Source organism: Notolepis coatsorum, assembly GCF_963971535.1.
Source record: "Notolepis coatsorum genome assembly, chromosome: 5".
Taxonomy (NCBI): Eukaryota; Metazoa; Chordata; class Actinopteri; order Aulopiformes; family Paralepididae; genus Notolepis; species Notolepis coatsorum.
In genome coordinates, this window is record NC_140169.1 from 138,329,587 (window position 1) to 138,351,765 (window position 22,179).

A 22,179-nucleotide genomic window follows, 5' to 3' on the forward strand; every position below is an offset into this window, starting at 1 on the left:
ACTATTGGAGGGTGGAGTGGAGTGCACCAAATGGAAGATAATAAGATATGTATACAAATTGTACAAGATGGTCTAAATCCACATGATCCTTACAAGGAATTTAAAGAACCTGCCATATATGGCTGGACAACCAATAATCGAACATATAATAGTATTTTCTCTTTAGTAAGATAATGATATCTGAAGGCAGATGCTTCTAAAACCTTTTGAAGGCCTATATACCTTGGACCTGTGTTGCTATAGGGAATAGCTTGGGACACAAGTGTATTTCCTGTCAGCTACTGTTATGGGGGACCCTGATGTAAACAAGACGAAAGTCTTTCTCTGGTCTGCATCCCCTTAACAATTGTGTGTATTGAGCCGTACTGTATTGTACCCATTCTGCAATCTGTTAATAAAATGTTCAATCAATCAATCAATTTATTTATTTTTTTGTATCCACCTTTTCTCCCATTTTTCTATTTTTCTCCCATCCCAATTTCGTATCGTCCAATTCTACCCTCCCCTGTCTCGAACGCTGTTAGGCCATGCCTCCCACAAGCCGGCTGTAATGTGGACGTGTAAGCCATACATTGCACGAGTCCCCTCTCCGGTACTCGAGGAAGCAGCCGTCGCATCTTTCCACCTGCGCAGCGCGATCTTTCAGCGTCGGGGGTCTGCGTTTGGAGGGCACGCCGCCGCCCCCGTCGCTTCCTGATTCTGCTGCGCAGGCGCACCAACCGACCTGTAGGAGTCGCTGTCCACAACGCCCGATCCCCACCCATCAGTTTCCCACCCCCTAATACTGCCAATGTGTATTAGTGCGGACGACCAGCTAAACTGAAAGCAATGTGGAGCGCTGGGCTCGAACGGGGACCATGTAGCCGCCCAATCAATCAATTTCTTAAAAAAACATTTCCCATATGGGCCACACACTGCACCTTGGATGCTCCTCTTGAAGAAGGCCTTGCAGCCCTCGCAGGACCACACTCCATAGTGGTATCCAGACGCATAGTCGCTGCAGACGGCACAGTAGCGCGTCTCCTTGGTTATTTCAAACATCGCCTGCACCGACCCCGAGCCCGACCCTGACCCCCCCACGGCGCAGAACGACTCAGACCTGCCGGTGACCACGGCGCACAGGTCGTCCCTCGATGCCGGCTGCTGATTGGATCCCACGCTGGACCTATAATAAGGGCACACAGGGGGTGGGTTTTTAGAAATATTTAATTTCATATTTAATTTCCATCATTATAGCATAATAACAACACATTTTGCATTTTAAAAAGGTTAGCATTTTGTACTTAATTTTGTACTTTAGGTTGTACTTTAGTCAGTAAAGTCCCCTGAGGATGTGCTTCATACAGTACAAAAAGTTAAAATTAATAAAGTCCAAACACTATACAAAATAGCACATTCTCAGGGGACTTTACATGTGACAAATCAAACAAAACAGATGTTCACAGAAATACATTCAGGATGAATAGTTTTATTGGAGGCCTATAAATAATCTTTTTATTAAAATGTTCATTTATAGGCCTCCAATAAAACTATTCATCCTGAATGTATTTCTGTGAACATAATTTTAGTAATAATACAGACACCCAACACCCACACGATAGCTCCCATAATAGAACAGTGCTGGCAATATTGCCTCTGGCTCAACCCACCCTGACTTCACCGACCCTTCACCAGACTCCCCTCAGGCAGGCGATGGAGGGTCATACTAACCAATACCTCCCACCACCAGGGTCAGCTACCTTCCCCAAGGTTGTCTGCCTCCTCAACAGTGGCTCCTGACTACATATAGCATGGCTGAACCAGTGTTGTAGTCGGACTTGGACTCGAGCATTGGACTGCATTCGGACTCGGAAGGTGCAGACGAGGACTCAGACGACTTGTTAATTGATCAAAACATTTTTAAATTTTTTTGTAATAGGCCCTAATCATTTGGCATGAGATATTGATGGCTATATTAATGGCAAAGTAAATAAACTCCCTTTGAAACGGTGACCACTGTGTCATTTATGTCTAATGTAGACCTTTTTTTATTTGTATGTCAGCTCTTTCTTTGAGTGCCAGAGTGGAGTGGACTCAACCTTGATGACTCGGACTCGGACTAGGGTAATGGGGACTCGACTCGGGCTCTTCTTTGGTGACTCAAGACTCGAACACTGGGGACTCAAGACTCGACTCGGACTCGAGATTTAGTGACTCGACTACAACACTGGGCTGAACTATCCAGACTGTGACCAACCTTGGGACACTTATATGAATTTCAAGTACTCATATTATGCTATGTATGATTCAAGTGCCCATTTTAAAACCTCTTAACATGCAACGGCCCACATGTGGGCCCTCTTGAGGACGATTTCCCACTGGCACTTTGGCGACCTCTAGCGGCTCGGGTGTGCATATTTTTCTTTTATAATAATACAATATATATATATCGCATTAAAGCCCTATTTGTTGCCTGTCGATAGCCGTTTCAGGTGACAAAATCCGCTCAGCGGTTGTCGAGTTACATGCCGATATGTGAGGTGGTGTGCGCCGAAGTACACGGTGTTGTACAAATACAACTCCGACTCCCGGAGCTCTTGCTCCGTCAATCATTTGGCGATCTCGAAAATTAATTGTTTAAGTACAATCTTTAATCTTCTCTGTGCATTTTCACTAGGGTTACATTGCGTCATATTATGCTGTATATAGTCTACTCGTTCTTCAAATATCATCCTGCTGAAAATCCCCAAAACACACTCAGTAATTGGTCAATCAGCATTTCAGTCTGCCGTGCCCACAAACTGGAACAATTTACTGGACAATTTCATCTCCAAATCAGCTTTCAGGGAACTATTATATACTGACACTTGCACCTGCATCTGCCTGCCTGCTGTGGCTGTTTTGTTTTGCTCTGTTTGTCTTACCATGTTTTAACTTGTTTTAATCTTGTTCTGTTTTAACTTTGTATTTCTTTTACCCCCTGCCCCCTATCCCTCAACAGAAATTGTTAATGACTTACCTGGTTAAATAAAGGTTAAATAAAAAATGTAATAAAAACATGGTATAAAATATAGTCTGTATGTATGCCTGAGATCTGGTGAATGTGGGTTGTTGTATGTCCCTGCACTAATGGCCACGTTAAAGGTGCTGTAAGTGCTCTTTTTTTAAGTGGTCTATGCAAAATGCTACTATGTTAAAATAGTAGCATTTTGGAGTTGGACAATTTACACAATTTACATCTAATTTACATCCAAATGGCTCCAAATCAGAAATTGTACACATGTCCCGGTAATATCACCATGGCTACTGTCATAGTGTCCTATAGGAGTAGTTCTACTACTCTCTGTCTATGGAACAGCTCCAGGATCTGTCACATCACCACGATACTCTGTTTTCTCTACTGCTGTTCAGCTGAAGGAGAGACTTGTTCATCTTCACAAAGATTACAATATTATAGAAATAACATGATAAGGGTAATGGCGAGCCCAGCTCTCGGCGTTGCTACCAGCTTGGCTGGTCGTTCATACTAATACAATTGGCAGTGTTAGGGGGTGGGAAGCTGGTGGGTGGGGATCGGACGTTGTTGACAGCGACTCCTACAGGTCGGTTGGTGCGCCTGCGCAGTAGAATCAAAAAGCAACAGGGGCGGCGTGTCCCTCCCACGCAGACCCTCGCCGCTGAGAGATCGCGCTGTGCAGGTGAAAAGATGCGACGGCTGCCTCCTCGAGTACCGGAGGGGACACGTGATGCAAGGCTTCGTCCACATTGCAGCCGGCTTGTGGGAGGCATGGCCTAACAGCGTTCGAGACAGGGGAGGGTAGAATTGGACAATGCGAAATTGGGGAAGGGAGAAAAATAGAAAATGGCGAGAAAAAGTAGATCAAAAAAAAATATGATAAGGGTAATGGCTAGAAGGCATCCACATTGCAGCCGGCATGCCTCTGAAGAACAATGGTCTGTGTGCGTTGCCTTGTCGACTTTTCACATTCTCAAGAAATCTTATATTTCTAGCTGATCGATTACATTATATTGAAAAGAGTCACAGTCATTTCAGCAGATAGGCGCTAAGTGGTGAGCTGGTTCTTCCTCGACCGAGGACTAATAATACAAAAAAATCTACAGTGCGCTATAGAGCCATATTCAACAAGGCAAGTAAATAATATATTAAATAGCGAAGTGATGTAAATTAGACTGATCTAGTATGATGTGATTAACTATTTTATGTATATATTCTTTCTTTTCTTCTTTTAATTGTATTGCTAATTACATTCTGTATTTGTTCTGTTGTATTATTCTCTTGTGAGGACCCCAGGAAGACTAGCAGTCATTAATATATGACAGCTAATGCAGATCCTAATAAAACAAACAAACAAACATGACGTCACTGCAGGTTTATGAAACTCCAGTCCACCATTGGACGACAGGAACCCTCTTTCTCCAGGACGTGGCTATAAATAAATGTCTCTCCCTCTTTCCTAGTTCTTACCATTCCCTCATGGTCCCATCTATATGGCAATGAAACCTTCCTAAATTGAGTTTTAAAGTGCATTGCAAAACATTCCATGTTTCTCCTAATTCAGTGCAAACTCTATAGGAACCTTAAGCGTAAGCCATTCATCAGAGCGAGTATGATAATATTATAACAATAATGACCTTATACAGAAACAGCTGCCATGCAGGTCACGTCTCTGCCAGCGAGGACCATCCAACCATAGTATATGATGGGTACCATAATTGTCACAAGTGATAAATCTAAGAACAGAATGATATACATCATTATTATATACATTATATTATTATTCCCCTATTGCCCCTTTCCCTAGCCCTCTTGACTGTGAAGCAACCTTGGGTTTCCTGAAAGGCGCTATACAAATTTGATTTATTATTATTATTTATTATTATTATACAAATTATATTAATGTTGCCTCTTTCTACTGTACTATAATTCTACTGCCTGTATTTATATCTTAATTACCCTGCCCATACACCTATACCCCCCCCCCCCCCCCCCCATGCTGCTATGATGCCTGAATTTCCCCCAAGGAGATCAATAAAGGAATATCAATATCTTATCTAATCTTATCTTATCTTACTGAATGATTTAGATACAGTGTTTCTTTAGTTTACCAGCAGCCGGACGGTAGCCTACATCAGTATAGTCTCGACTCGAGGTTGTCCAAGGCTGGGCACTCATACCACGGCCAGACTCCCGGATCAATGATCACCCCCTGCTGCTAAATGAGCTCAGTCCCCTCGACAGCCTCTTACGGGAGGAGATAGGTTTAATGAGACAGATCCCAGCTGTGGCCCCGAGTCCCCGACAGTGTGTGGTTGGTTATGTAACGTGAATATCTTCCACAGACCAGGACGCCTTTCCCCGGTGCGCTGCCTCCGCGCGGCCTCGGACGGACATTCCTCCCGGGTGGATGAGCGGAGACACACCACCGCGGTCCCTCCTCGGCCAAGTCATCCCCAAGAAATGGAGTCCGGCCGGGCATCCTCCTCCTCAATCTATACCGGGCCGTCGTTCAATTAGGTCAGGTCAGGGTGCCCCGTCAATTTGAGGAAAGGGGACAAAAACAACTATCCAGACTAGTCCCCGATAATAAGTAAGTCCACGGAACCTACGAATTACAACAACTTGTTGCAAGGCATGGCGCCACATTGAGACGTTGATCATCTGACGCACAGACAGGAAATGGCACCCCCCTCCCTTCTCTCCTGATACAAGATAAGATAAGTTAGTCCTTTATTGATCCATTATTGGAAGTTCGGGCGTCATAGCAGCACGGGGGTGGGGGGGGGGGGTACAGATATGGGAATGGTAATAGTAGAAATTATAGACAATACAATTATAGTAAAGATAAAAATAAACAATATAATTAACTCTGAATATGAGAAAGTAAACAGTGTAATCAAAGGTGCAGATGAGGGTCTGTATCCCACCCCACCCACCCAACCACCTCCAATGTACAGTTCCTCCCCCCCCCCCCCCCCCACCCCACCCCACCTACCCAACCCCCCACCCCACCTACCTAACCTCCTCCAATGTACAGTTTCTACGTCAAATGTATATACTCTCTTTTTAGACGCTTTTTGTATCACAAACAGTACTGTATTTGTAAATCTGGTATGTCATAAATGTATAGATGTAACAGTAGGCCTACTGTCAGTGGCGGCTCGCCACTGGTGGCGCTAGGGTGCCGACCCACCTGTTAAATGAGAGAAGAAGAAAAAAAAACTTTTTTGTTTTTTGTTTTATAGCCCTATAAATAATATGAACATGTTTAAAATGAATAATATTTACTCATTTTAAGTATGTTTGTATTTCCAATGCACAATATAACGTTATTATCTAAATAAAAAAAACAGCGTTTTCATGGGCAAGAAGCGATAGCGCTCTGCGTGCGCGTCACAGTTTGATCGCTGTCTCCGTCACAGCCAATCAGTGCATACGGCGTTGTGCGTTGAAATATGACTATTATGTTGGAATCCGAGCGCGATTTGAAGCGGTCTAGCCAGCAGCGTGTGAACTTCCGTGAAGAATTTCCATAGACGCATTTCGCGGAGACGCTCTCTGATTGGCCGACGCGATGCCAGTTTTTTTCCATTGCCGCATTTCTCGGGTTGGTTAGAATGCAACTCAGTCGACTCGTCAACAACAACAGCAACTGTTACTACACTGAGCTTAGGCACTCTTTCAAAGTTGGTTAAGGTTAGAGTTTGTCTTAGAGCATGGCGATAGAACGCCAGGTAGTTTGCAGGCTGTTCGAGGCGGAAATGGAGTCTGGACAAAGACACAGCTCTTGGCTAACTAACAACAAGCTATATATGGATGCAGTGTGGAGGGACATGTATGGACAATGGATGGACATCAACACAGGCTGGATGGACAATGCCATGGAGTGGATATACTTTATCAACAAGCCAACAACAAGGTAGATTAGCGATCTTAACTCTAGTTTAATACATGATACGTTGTCTACTGATGCCGCAGGCATAACGTTGTACTGCTAGCTGTTAGCTCCGTTAGCTTAGCTGGCCACTTAGTGCATGGAACGGAGTAACGTTAACGTTTAAACGTTATGTCGAGGTCATACAATACTACAGTCGACATAAGGTTAACGTTACCCCGTTTCCATGAAGTGTTTAAATAGCAGCAATCTTGTTGAAAATGTAACTACTAAAATGCTCTCTGATGCTGCTGATGCATAATGAATGAATGGTGAGTTGTTTAAAATGACAACATACATGTGTTAATTATTTGATTTGATTGATCCGAGAGACAGAGAGATCGTCTATGTTTGAATGAATGAATGAGAACTTTATTAACAGATTGCAGAATGGGTACAATACAGTACGGCTCAATACACACAATTGTTAAGGGGATGCAGACCAGAGAAAGACGTTTGTCTTGTTTACATCAGGGTCCCAGATTTTCGATTCATATCGATAGTTTAATAGCTAGCCTTGGCTCGTTTAACAATATGCAAAATATGTGTACAGCCCTGTACTCATACTGAAGTTATTCTTGGTATATAATAGGTCTGATTGTGTAACAAATCGATTCCACGTCGCGCTGTGTGTGAGAGAGAGAAGGAGAGAGGGAGAGATCTGCCTGTGTTTGTAGACGGGCGAGTTTTGTTTCTAACTTTTCTATTTATATATTGTGTTTCAAGTTGTGAATTAGAGTCTAGACTATACTTTATTTGACTGGTTGTGTGTTGTTGTAGTAACAGCTGAGCGACTCGTTCATAAGAGCCGATTCATTGCCGTGAGCGTGAGTCGAATCGCTCACGTCTTGCCATGAGTGTTGCGTGGTACTGTACTGTACTGTACAAAATATTTGGTATAGCGCCTCTAGTGGCGAATACCCACCGGCCGCCACTGCCTACTGTCTATCTGTATGTCATGTATGTCATAATATGTTATGATGAATTGAAAATGGGGGACCCTGATGTAAACTAGACGAAAGTTGCATCCCCAATCAAAAGCCCTATCAGTTATATATACGATTAATTACAAATACGATACAAATATGATATGTCAAAATGTTATCTTCTATCAGATCACCCCTCGCACAAACACAAGAAATTACAATTTGATGAATGTTTGACAGCTAGGCGGCTTATTCTTTTTTTTTGGGTACATCGGTCTCTGTCCCAAAACCAATTTCCCTGTTCCGATCTCATTTTCCTCCGCCCCAAAATGTGGGAACAAGATCAGTCTTCCATGTTTCTTCTATATTATCTGTTATTAAAGAGTTTGTCCCCCTCGTTCCCATACGCTCTAATCCCCCCCCCCCCCCCCCCCCCATCTAGCTGAACCATTTCCAGCCTCTCGGCAGCTCTGATTAGAAGGACTCCAACCTGCCGGGCTATTATTGAGAATCATTAACAAACAGTTGAGGCCCACAGGAGAGAGTGAAGCAACCGTGTCCCCCACACCAGCACCTCTCCCAGGTCAGCACGACCTTTCATGAACCCATAGCAAGTACTAGAACTATAGTACTATAGAGCGGTTTGTCGTATATTTTTGTTACATAATGACTTATGGTAATTAATCATATCTCATGCTGATCATTATAAACCCATGATTTTGTTGAGGAATTAATTCCTACATTTAGCTATTTCTTGATTAAGACCCTGCCCCATAAGCCCCCACCCTTGGAGGGCCAAAGACCCCACCCCCTACAGCCCCCACTCCCTGTGTACAAGATACGTTGACCCCTTCCTCTCAGGCGGTGTTCTTCTTTTATTTTTTTTTATCAAACATTTGTAACATTACAATATGACAATACAGAACGATATATAATGTATGGTATATAACTACAGTGTTTTTAGGTGGCCAGAAAGGAAGCACACTCCTCTCAGCCTAGCTTATCTATCTCTCTATTTGTATTTATTTGATTTATCTTGTTTCTATGAAGATCTGTCTACGTGCATGATTGATGGATGCGGTTCCACTGCAGTATGTTTAAGAGATTAGAAACACTTATTAGCTCTTTTAGGATAACCTGTGGCTCATATAATATCCGCTACTGAGTGCGTGCGCACACAATGACAGAAATCCTCCCAAGTCTCACAGACTGCTCACACAAGTGCACAAGCAAACAGACACTTTATCTCAACGGGATACAATTGAAAGGAGCTCGCTAATCACAAATGATAGAGTTACCAATTATTACATCATTACAATCATAGTGATTTATGATTACGATATGATAGCATAAGGGCTTATAATTATTAGTATGTGTGCAACTTGGGAAATGTCAGGATAATCCGTCTGCAGGAGGTTTACAGTACCTGCAATAATGGAAGTTGAAAGTGGGCAAAATAATTATAAAAAAGCAAAAGAATTAATAAAAAGAAAGTACAGGTATGGACAGGGTAATAGGAGGACAATAAATATAGGCAATCACTTTTTTTTATCTGAATATAAAATATGAATAAAAGTATACAGTATACAAATGTGGGCGGGAATTAAGAATAGGGGGCGGAGCAAACATAGACCAATGAAAGTGGATCTTCCCGCAGAGTCCAACGACCCCTCCCCTGAGTCTCTACGACAAACGGTTCAAAAGATACAGAAATGTGTGTGACTGTGTGTGTTTTTCCCCGTGAAAGTGTAAGAGGTTTATTCATATGCCTCTCCCTTTGACTGAAAGTAAAAAAAAAAATATACTGTCTGCCAGCCTTAATTGATTCAAATCTTAACTGACACACATCTATCCTCAATGCATTTCAATGAGGTGATGCTTCACTGACCTAGAGTGAGCAAAACCATAAGAGATAAAGCTTAGGTACTTGAATATTGAGTACTAGAGCGAGTTTATGAAGGTTTATGTGCGATTATGTTTAATTCAGTGGACAATTGTGGCCTCTGACGATCTAAAAACATCATCAGAGATTTCAGCTACAGTGGAGAGTCCATTAGTGTTTTGTGTATGTGGAGCGTGACTGTCAAACAAATGAGATTGAAATGTCCAATTCCATAAATTGTATTTCATGAGGGGACAGTCATGGCATCGTTTTGATGTCTTATTTTTATATCTAGGTGCAAAATTGAGGCCACTGTCGCGATTTACATAACGTCTTGCAAAAACAAATAAATGCACTACACAATTTTTTCCAAAACTGTGTGGTGAAACTTTCCAAAAAGTGATAGCAACTGGAGTTGGAGCAGGCTGGTCATTTTGGTACCTTCACACGTGTGGACCGTATTGTGGACATTGTGTCTGATGCGGTACGGAACATATCACCATCTAGTGCAGCAATGTACAAACATGCCAGAGTGAAACCAGAGTGGTTTGGCCTTACCAACGATGTCTTTGCTAACATACCAAATACACCGGACGTTGTTTTTGTTGACACCAGCCACAGGGAGGTGCTGGTCATAGAAGTAGGCTGTACCTTTGATCTGTACATGGACCAGGCCTTCCGGGACGCGTGTAGTCTTTTACCAACGCACTTGCAGTTTTCCGCGATCTGATTGGCCACTGACGTTTCTCTCAGCGCCAATCGCGTGACGCCTAATTCTATCACTGGTTATGCTTGGCGACTCTTTCGAAGTTGGTTAAGGTTAGAGTTTGTCTTAGAGCAGGGCGATAGACCACCAGCCCTGATTCCAAACTCTAACCTTAACCAACTTCGAAAGAGTCGCCAAGCTTAACCAGTGATAGAACTAGGCGTTAGCTAGCTAGCAGGCTGTTAGAGGCAGAAATAGGCGTAACGCGATTGGCGCTGAGAGAAACGTCAGTGGCCAATCGGATCGCGGAACCCGAACGCGGAACTGCAAGTGCGTTGGTAAAAGACTACACGCTTCCAGGACAAGTATATCAAATACCAACCACTGCTCAGTGTGATGGCTGACCTTGGGTATAGGTGTAGATATAGTGTACTTGTGTTCGGAAGTCTTGGCCATGTATACAAATGCACCATGACCGGTCTGAGAATTGCTGCAATGTCTAAAAGAAAAGCCAAACAAATTGCCAAATATTGCTCTGTCTCAGCTATTATTGGCAGTTTAGCCACGTGGAGAAGGAGGTGCTATGTGTACCCTTAAGTGTTCAGTGCTGCTTGGCCCCGATACATTTGATTCCCTGTTTATGTAATATAATTTGTGGAACCAAATAAAGTATTAAAATGTGTGTGTGTGTGTGTGTGTGTGTGTGTGTGTGTGTGTGTGTGTGTGTGTGTGTGTGTGTGTGTGCGTGCGTGCGTGCGCGCGCGCGTGCGTGCGTGCGTGTGTGTGCACGTGCGTGTGCGCGTGCGTGTGCGTGCGTGCCACCCACACTAATTATAGTCCGTGCAGGTTTTAGTGGTTCATACAATTCTCGATCATAAAGTGAACATCCAAATTATAGTAATCAATCAGATATACAGAGTAGATGGAAAAATGTATAAATGAATAAATACATAATAACCTATACATACATAGATAATAGATACATAACCTTGTCATTAGATAAATGCAGTTCATGTTAATTGAACCAGTTTCTGTGGAATATTTTAATGATTTGTTTTTGTTTGGACTGTAGGCCGGCCTATAGTGGTAATGTTCCAATCGTTTTTTGACCTATATTACAGTATGTCAAACGTGCTTTGGCAATGAAGCACTTTGGCATTTCATGGCAATAAATGGCCTATTTAAATGTAATTGAATTAAGCTGGGTATTGATGAAATAGACCGTGCTCCTGCTCCTTTCAGAGGGTGGCGGCCTACGGAGAGACAGAGCAGATGGCTATTTTCCACTTCAGTCAAGAAATGAATAGTGTGTTACCTCTTGTCTCAAGGTCCCTACCAAAGCCTTTAAATCTCTGGAATTAGTAACCACGAGGCTCTGCCCCTTTCATTAGGGTAATGGTTATGTTTTGTTTGGTTATAAAACAGAGATAAAGGTGGATGTTGTTTTTCGTTTTTATATGTGCCTGCGCATCATGTTAATGACAAATAAAACTGAACTGAATTGAATTGAATATATAGTTATACTGGGGTGTGTAAACATATCTATACAGGATGGAACTATACAGTAACGATCAATATACCATGATTCAGGTCATGAGAGAGTGACATTCAGTTTAGTTCCTGAATTAATTCCTTCATTTGTTCAAAGAAATCATCTAATCATCGTTTACAATGATGTCGAGACAGTGTCTGACTATCGCCGTACAGGAAAAGATACAATGCAGTAGGACAAAACAGCAACACAGTGTTTGTATACTACTAACTATGAACATGACTCAAAGAAGTTGCCATTGAATCCCAAGCTTTTTATTCTTGGTTTATATCCTACCACCCCACATCTACAACGCAAAGAGTTTAGATTTATAGATATGTGCATATTACAAGCAAAACGTGTAATAGCTCTTAATTGGAAAAATGTTGATGGACCAAGAATTGGTATGTGGATTAAAGAAATGGCTTCAAATATGTCAATGGAAAAGATGGTGTATATTGTTAGACGTAAACAAAACATTTTTGATAATGCCTGGGGACCATTTGTGTACTTCTTAAAGCATAATACGAATGTTGGGAACTTGCTTCAACAAGAACAGGATTAGGGGGAGTACTGTGGGACAACTCTTATTATTGTGTAAAAACGACAAGAAACACCCTTTACTTAATGTGTAAAACATTTTGGTTGTATTATTATTTCTTTATGTTTATTTTTTATTTTTTTATTATTTAAATCTGTATCCTTCCTATGTGAACCTGTTTTTGAAGTTAATTATTATTTTGTGTTGGGTGGGGTTAGGGGAGGGAGAACGGGGTGAAAATGTTTGCTGAATACTGCTCTGCTGATATACATGTTGTAATTTGCAAACTAAAACCCAATAAGTATATTGTTAAAAAAAAAAAAACTATGAACATGACATGTATCCAAATAGAATAAGATCATTTTACATTACGGTTAAAGTTCTTTTAAGTTAAAACTCTGATCAACAAAATGTCCTTCCCTTTCCCAAGCACCCACATCGAAGCTATAGATCAGTGAGGCCTATTCACTTCTCAACACAGTCAGTGCAAACAAAATCCTTCAAACAGATCAGAGTTTTTTTCGCCTGGCAGTGGCACTCATTACCATTAAGGTGGAATAAGATTGAATGAGGTCAAAGTAACTTACCCGTCTACTCCTTCTCTCCATTTTCAAATGCATACATCATGGCCCAATAAATCAACCCTTCATGGTTGATTCTATTGGCTTTCGTTGACCTTTTCTTCTTATATATAATTTGTGATAACTCTGCATTGTGTTTTCTCTTATGAGAGAACCAGAAAGACCTCAGCTACAAAATACACCAAACACCGGTAGACATAAGCTAATGCTAGACATGTTTTGTAGCATAAGCTAATGCTACAAAACAATAGCTAAACATAACTATGTATGGACTTGGCGTCTGTTCCCTATAGAGACAGGATAATAATACTGACACACCTCTGCTCTCCTCTCCCCACCTTATAGTCAAAAAGCACAGTTTCATAGCTACAGTATCTCTCCTCTCATCAGCTCTGGCACCCGAGGTCAACACAACCTCTGATCCAAAGGGTCCAGGAACCCCTTTAGACCTGCCGATAAATGTAAACTGTGAAGTGTTTTTGCAGCCGAATCGGTGAAACTAGAGACAGTGGAATGTGGAAACGGGGTAGAGAGACAGCTAGCATTCTGTACACCAAGGGGGAAGACACAAGTAAAGAATCACACACATACAATAGCAGTGGCGTTCCTAGCATGGATGTTTTTTTTTAATTTACATCCAGCAACAAGTTTCACCCTTAAACTATCGCATAATTAACGCCACATTGGACAAATCCTGTATCAAAACAAATACTTTTATTAAACAATTGCAATTGTTTATTTGGTAGCAGTTCAAACTGACTGATTTCATTTTACGAATTGCATTATAGAGGTGTGCTATTTTGATAGATAGAATCCCCCGCCCCCCTCCCCATGTCGTACTGAGTGAGTGGGACCTTTCTAGCTCACAGTCACAAACAGGAGCGCCCACTCAGACAAGTTATCTCATTAATTGACCTGACCTGACAACGTGACGTGCGATGAGCGACAGAAAATCAATTGCGCAAATGTCACCATTCAGAGAAGAAATTTAAATAAAAATAAACACATGAATAATAATTTCACCTCCTCGTGCCACTCTCAGCAAGATGCCACCCTGGGCGTCTGCCCCATGTTGCCCATGCCTACGTCCGCCACTGCTCACAAGGCCCTAATGATTATTACAATGTCCAATTAAGTAGTTTAGCACTAAGTACTTTCAACACAAATCCTTAAATTCTAAGTTCTGATTCTAAACACTAAGGAACCACATAAGATAGTTAGACACACTCCTATGCAGAGCTCTACGCCTGTGTATACGTCGCACAGCCTGCAACAGCCCTGCCCCAAGGGTCTTGTGGTAGTAGTGGAACTCCATCCAATCCTTTTTACGTAGGAGCGTGATGGTTAGCCTCTATGGGGAGGCAGGGTGGCCTTAGAGGTCGACCAGTAACCGAATGATTGCTGGTTCGATCCCCGCTAACTGACAGGGGGGTGTATTCCAGCTGTGAGCTGGTGACTGAAGGGTGGCTGGTGTTACATCTACGGAGCCCACCATCCTGTCTTTAAGTGTCACTGAACCCCAAAACTGCTCCAGGGGCGCTGCACTGCAGGTGTAACTAGGAGGGATATGAGAACTGTGTGTATGTGTAACTAGGAGGGATATGAGGACTGTGTGTAACTAGGAGGGATATGAGGACTGTGTGTATGTGTAACTAGGAGGGATATGAGGACTGTGTGTATGTGTAACTAGGAGGGATATGAGGACTGTGTGTATGTGTAACTAGGAGGGATATGAGGACTGTGTGTATGTGTAACTAGGAGGGATATGAGGACTGTGTGTACTGTATGTTTAACTAGGAGGGATATGAGGACTGTGTGTATGTTTAACTAGGAGGGATATGAGGACTGTGTGTATGTTTAACTAGGAGGGATATGAGGACTGTGTGTATGTTTAACTAGGAGGGATATGAGGACTGTGTGTATGTGTAACTAGGAGGGATATGAGGACTGTGTGTATGTGTAACTAGGAGGGATATGAGGACTGTGTGTATGTTTAACTAGGAGGGATATGAGGACTGTGTGTATGTAACTAGGAGGGATATGAGGACTGTGTGTATGTGTAACTAGGAGGGATATGATGACTGTGTGTGTATGTAACTAGGAGGGATATGAGGACTGTGTGTATGTGTAACTAGGAGGGATATGAGGACTGTGTGTATGTGTAACTAGGAGGGATATGAGGACTGTTTGTATGTGTAACTAGGAGGGATATGAGGACTGTGTGTATGTGTAACTAGGAGGGATAGGAGGACTGTGTGTATGTGTAACTAGGAGGGATATGAGGACTGTGTGTATGTGTAACTAGGAGGGATATGAGGACTGTTTGTATGTGTAACTAGGAGGGATAGGAGGACTGTGTGTATGTGTAACTAGGAGGGATAGGAGGACTGTGTGTATGTGTAACTAGGAGGGATAGGAGGACTGTGTGTATGTGTAACTAGGAGGGATATGAGGACTGTGTGTATGTGTAACTAGGAGGGATATGAGGACTGTGTGTATGTGTAACTAGGAGGGATATGAGGACTGTGTGTATGTGTAACTAGGAGGGATATGAAGACTGTGTGTATGTGTAACTAGGAGGGATATGAGGACTGTGTGTACTGTATGTTTAACTAGGAGGGATATGAGGACTGTGTGTATGTTTAACTAGGAGGGATATGAGGACTGTGTGTATGTGTAACTAGGAGGGATATGAGGACTGTGTGTATGTGTAACTAGGAGGGATATGAGGACTGTGTGTAACTAGGAGGGATATGAGGACTGTGTGTATGTGTAACTAGGAGGGATATGAGGACTGTGTGTAACTAGGAGGGATATGAGGACTGTGTGTATGTTTAACTAGGAGGGATATGAGGACTGTGTGTATGTGTAACTAGGAGGGATATGAGGACTGTGTGTATGTGTAACTAGGAGGGATATGAGGACTGTGTGTGTGTGTAACTAGGAGGGATATGATGACTGTGTGTGTGTGTAACTAGGAGGGATATGAAGACTGTGTGTACTGTAGGTTTAACTAGGAGGGATATGAGGACTGTGTGTATGTTTAACTAGGAGGGATATGAGGACTGTGTGTATGTGTAACTAGGAGGGATATGAGGACTGTGTGTATGTGTAACTAGGAGGGATATGAGGACTGTGTGTATGTTTAACTAGGAGGGATATGAGGACTGTGTGTATGTGTAACTAGGAGGGATATGAGGACTGTGTGTATGTTTAACTAGGAGGGATATGAGGACTGTGTGTATGTGTAACTAGGAGGGATATGAGGACTGTGTGTATGTGTAACTAGGAGGGATATGAGGACTGTGTGTGTGTGTAACTAGGAGGGATATGATGACTGTGTGTATGTGTAACTAGGAGGGATATGAGGACTGTGTGTATGTGTAACTAGGAGGGATATGAGGACTGTGTGTATGTGTAACTAAGAGGGATATGTGAAAAGACATAATTCCAATTGCCTTGTGTACATTGACAATACAGTCAATGTATTTAAAGTAGAGGATACTTTTGATGATGAAATCGATGATCACAAATATATACAGTATGTATGTTATCATCTAGAATTATAGGTGTGAAGTTTCCAGCAACATTAAGGGCCAGGGTTATAGGGTTATGGTAAGGATTAGGTTAATAAACGACCTTTTAGTTGAAAATGATGACGTGTTCCGTCCTCTGCTTTAAAGAGTAACTGAATCCATGGTCGTTCTGGTGCCCTAGTGGTTGAAATTCTTCACCTTGCTGCACACTTTGCCCCGCCCCATCTGTGATGTCAGAGTGCCTCTCTGGAGGTACTATCGCAGTCTGTCTAGAATCAAGATTCAAGATTCAAGAGGTTTATTTATCACATACATACCAGGGCATACAGTGAAATGCGGTTGGCCATGCCCGCTTCGATTGTGCAAGAATACAATAGTAAATCAAATAAGTAGAATAGACATGATAAAATAGACATGTTAATACCATGTTGAGCTATGACTTAAAGGCACTGGGTCCTATGTACGCTACTATACAATATACAGTTTTACTTCTGTGTCCCTATGCTATACTTGCTATTTCTAACTACACTATGCAATAATCACAACAAGTTATTTTCTTAAAATGTCCTTTTTCCCCTTCCTTTAAAGTGTCCTTTTCTTGTGTGTTTAAAGTGACCTATGGTGCGTTTGTGTGTGAGCGAGTGCAGAATGTGTGTTGTGTGTGTATGTGTGTGTTCATGTGTGCTTGTGTGTGGAGAGATCAGTGTTGTTCAGTGTTCTGTCTATAGGGGAAAAGCACTCTGACATCACAGATCGGGGTGGGGCAGAGTGTGCAGCATGGTGAAAACATCAACCACTCTCGAATAGAATCTACCCAGCGCCCATATAGAAGCAACCTGTTGAGCCAGGATCATTTCACTGGCGCTAATGAAACAGAAGACAAGAGTTTACTCACCTGTATATGGGTGTACAGGTGGTCTCCAAGTAGTACGGCTGTCCGCTCAGTTCCGGGTGGCTGGGGTGCAGAAAGGGACTGGGCTGGGGGCTGGAGGGCACAAACACCAGCGGACTGCCCGGCCCGCTGCCCAGGGACTGCAGGCTACCGTCCGAGGGGGGCGCCTGGGCATCCAGGGGGGCGGAGTAGTACCCTGTGGCCGAGGGGCTGTAGAGGGGGGCGGGGACGGGGGCCGCGTAGTCGTACGCACCCTCCAGGTAGTCCACGGAGCCGCCGCCGGTCCCCCGGCTCCCCTCGGGGTACATGTCGCCAAGGGGGGCGCGCGGCGGGGGGGGCGAGAGTCTGGAGGGGGAGAGGGCGTGGGTCTCCAGCGCTGGAACAGCCTGGAGCCTGGGGGTCCTGGTCCTGGTCCTGGTCCTGGGGCTGAATGCCGGTCCGCGAGGCTGCCTGTTCTGTGCCGGTCTCTGGCTGAACAACATCACAGCACAACAGCACTGAGAAGCGGCGTGATTTAGAGTAGACAGACAACACTGGCAGGGAGGGGGATGTCTCTCACTCTCTCACTCTCTCGCTTTCTCTCTCTCGTTCAATTCTTTCTCTCTATCGCAATACTCGTTCTCTCCCCCTCCTCTCCTATTCCATTAGTCCGTCAGGCAACTTTACACCAGTTGTAATGCTGAAGAGGTTAGGTGGATAATATTCTTTAAGTCCCCACTTCTCTCTCTCTTCTCTCCTCACTTCCGCCTAGAAACTAGGTCCAAAAACACGCCAAGCCTCCTTGAGATTTTTATTTATTTCTCTTTGTAGGAGCTGCTTTCCCTTCTTTTCCTCTAATATATCACAACTGATGTGTGGGAGAGAAGGAAGGGGGAGAGAGAGAGAAAGAGAGATTTATAGAGAGAGAGAGAGAGAGTTATAGAGAGAGAGAGAGAGAGAGAGAGAGAGAGAGAGAGAGAGAGAGAGAGAGAGAGAGAGAGAGAGAGAGAGAGAGAGAGAGAGGGAGAGAGAGAGGGTGAGAGAGATACAGAGAGAGAGAGAGAGAGAGAGAGAGAGAGAGAGAGAGAGAGAGAGAGGGAGAGAGAGAGAGGGTGAGAGAGAGAGAGAGAGAGAGGGAGGGAGAGAGAGAGAGGGTGAGAGAGATACAGAGAGAGAGAGGGAGAGAAAGAGAGAGAGAGAGAGAGAAAGATTGTGATACCTACACAACTCGCCTATAGCCTCTTCTGTTCTGCAGATATTATGCGTTAAAATGCCAGCTTTCCTTCCAGCCCGCTCACAGTAACCAGAGGAGACAGTTCTGCCTGATGTTGACTCCCACCTTGAATACTTAAATCGTTCATTTAACGAGATACTCGGAACACAACCGGAATAATAACATATGATCGGTCTGACGTCCACGCAGCCAGACTATTGAATACACCTGAGAATCATCACGTCGTAAATCAAATCAGAAAAAAAAACAGGCAAATCAAAACAACAAGGCTATAAAAGGTAGATCATGAGGCCTAAAAATAAATACAAAACATTCTATTACATACATATAAGTGGCACAAGACTCACCTGTCGTTTATCATGGATCAACCATCCTCAGTGTCTGACTCATGGTGCTAAATTGCTGCTGGGTAAGAGAGGGGAACTGTTAGATTACCCTCACTCTCTATGATTACTCTTGCTCTCTCTCTCTCTCTCTCTCTCTCTCTCTCTCTCTCTCTCTCTCTCTCTCTCTCTCTCTCTCTCTGTCTGTCTGTCTGTCTGTCTGTCTGTCTGCTTACTTCTCTAAAATCCCTCCCGTTTCCCCCCTGACTCATAGAGAGATCTAGGCCGGCTCGCTGGATGGAATAGGAAAAAGGGGGGTACGTTTAAAAAAATATAAAAAAAAAAAACAGAAAAAGGACAAACAAATTAAAGATGCAGCCAAATCGATAGTGATGGTGCATCTCTGAGCCAGGTCACCATAACACAGCAAACAGAACTGGAGGTCAGCACTCACGCCTACTGCCTGCCAACCTTGCACAACCCCACAGATGAGTACTTACATTTAATCAGGCTCAACATGACCCATGTTCTATCTTTTAGTGAATACAATTAAGGTTATAGTTAGGATAATAGACAATACAAAATAACTTTACTTTAAAAAAAAAAAGATATATATATATATATATATATATATATATATATATATATATATATATATATATATATATATATATATATATATTGTTCATCTGACATTTCATTGAAGAGGGGCTGCTGATGCGTAATTGATGTGAAGATGTTATTAAGGTTTTTTTATCAGTCGTCAATCATTACGTTATTAGACAGAACACTATCAGTGGGAAAAGAACATAAACAAAGGATTTGTGGAAATATAGTTTCACAATAACCACTATTCATGTCGTCCCCCTTCCCCTCCCCTCCCCTCCCCATCCCCTCCATATATGTTTTGGGGTCTAAATGTAAAGGTGAAACAATCGAAACACAGTGTAAAAGTAAAAGTGAAACAATCTAAACACAGTGTAAAAGTAAATGTGAAACAATCTAAACACAGTGTAAATGTAAAGGTGAAACAATCTAAACACAGTGTAAATGTAAAGGTGAAACAATCTAAACACAGTGTAAATGTAAAGGTGAAACAATCTAAACACAGTGTAAATGTAAAGTTTTTATTTTTATTTTTAATTTTTTTATCTTTTTCCCCTTCCTTTTTCCGATTTTTCTCCCATCCCACTGTTAGTTGTTATGCCAATTCCCAACCCCCTTCCTGGTTGTTGCGCACCCTCCCCTACTGTTGGTCCGGGAGGCCGGAGACTATCACATGTTTTCCTCCGACACATGTGCAGCCAGCCGGCAGCCAGCCTGGCAGCGCAGACTCTCACTGGGAGAGGGTAACGTGTGGAAGGTCACACTACCTCCCTCCAGATCCTTCCCTCGCTGTGCAGGCGCCCCGACCGAACTGTAGGAGTCGCTGTTTACAACGACCAGGACCCACCCACCAGCTTTCCCACCCCTAACACTGCCAATTGTGTTAGTATGAGCGACCAGCCAAGCTGGTAGCAACGCCAAGAGCTGGACTCAAACCCAGCGTCTCCAGCGTTAGTCGTAAATGTAAAGGTGAAACAGAGTCTAAGCACAGTGTAAATGTGAAGGTGAAACAGAGTCTAACACAGTCCTTTATGATGAATTGAAAATGGGGGACCCTGATGTAAACAAGACGAAAGTCTTTCTCTGGTCTGCATCCCCTTAACAATTGTATTGAGCTGTACTGTACTGTACCCATTCTGCAATCTGTTAATAAAGTTTTCAATCAATCAATCAATCAGTCTAAACCTGTTAAGCTGTAAGGTCCCCCAATTGGGGGACCCTGCTTTTCTTTATCATAAATCAATCAATAGAGACCGTATTAGATCCCCAATTATCAGATCATGGGGTATCATTGGAAAGCCACACTCATTGGCTACAACCCTGTCCAAACATTTTCGAGATCGCCAAATGATTGACGGAGCTAGCGCCCCGGGAGTCGGGGGTGGTAATGTGTACTTTGGCGCACGCCTCACATATCGGCATGTAACTCGAGAACCGCTGAACGGATTTTGTCACCTGAAAGGGCAATCGACAGGCAACAAATAGGGCTTTAGTTCTATCTATATATTGTATTAAAAGAAATGCACACCCGAGCTGCTAGAGGTTGGCAAAGTGGCGCGTCGCAAATCGTCCTCATGAGGGTCCACATGTGGGCCCTTGGATGTTAAGAGGTAATGTTGTGTTTTTTTTTTCAAATGTAGCCAAGAATAAAGACCTTAACCCTATCAAAACAGCAGTGAAAGTGTATATTAAAAAATTTTCCGATGTTTTATATGATTTACCGAAAATAAGAATTTATCGGAAAAAAGCTAATTATATCTCTTTTATCGTAAAGCCGTGAGGAAATGACTAAATCCAGATTTAACCCTGCCATTGGAAAGAGGAGCCTTTTCCCTATCCATAGATGTATGATTTGGCCATAATAAGGTCAAGTTCAAGGTCAAATATGAATTTATAATTAAAATGGATTATCATTTATTACTGTATCTATAAATCCTTCTGTTGAATCATCTTCCCTTTATTCCTTTGCTTAGCTGTTTTGTACACTTGATCTCAAGAAGGTGGTGAATGAGCTCAGTGAGCGAAATCAAAAGAACCTCAATGTTTTCATGGTGTTATTCACCGGCACAGATGGGGGGGGATCCTAATTTATATTCTCCTTTTTTTCATTACAATTTACTCAAGCCTAGTAACAGACACAATATTTCGGACACTGGGAATACATACCCCCAGGTCCCTAGATGTTCCTAGATATCAAGAACATGCTAATTGACCTTGTAGAAATGGAGCAATCTTCCATTTACTTAGGCATGTACCTTTAGGCGAAATTTCTGAAAATAGGGCTACAGCTTAACAGGCTAAACACAATGTAAATGTAAAGGTGAAACACAGTCTAAATGTAAAGGTGAAACACAGTGTACATGTTAACCCTTTCACTGCCACACTACAGAAGGTTAACCCTTTACTATCACACTACCGTCGGTAACCGGTAGACTAGTGTGCCGTTTACCTCCACCATCTGTTCTCTCCCCTCCAGGTAGGATTGCATTGCATCCAGCTCACTGATGAAC

At 42.8% G+C, this 22,179-nt stretch overlaps 1 protein-coding gene across 1 annotated transcript in view; it reads right to left on the minus strand.

The window, feature by feature from the left end:
• Positions 1-18,009, minus strand: part of esr1 (estrogen receptor 1) — a gene marked incomplete at both ends in the record, with an annotated part of 68,730 nt that extends 50,721 nt beyond the window's left edge. The window contains 2 exon segments of the mRNA XM_084314286.1: positions 921-1,165; positions 17,531-18,009. Of these exon segments, the coding sequence (XP_084170412.1) occupies positions 921-1,165; positions 17,531-18,009 (724 nt within the window).
• Between the last annotated feature and the right edge of the window lie 4,170 nt (positions 18,010-22,179).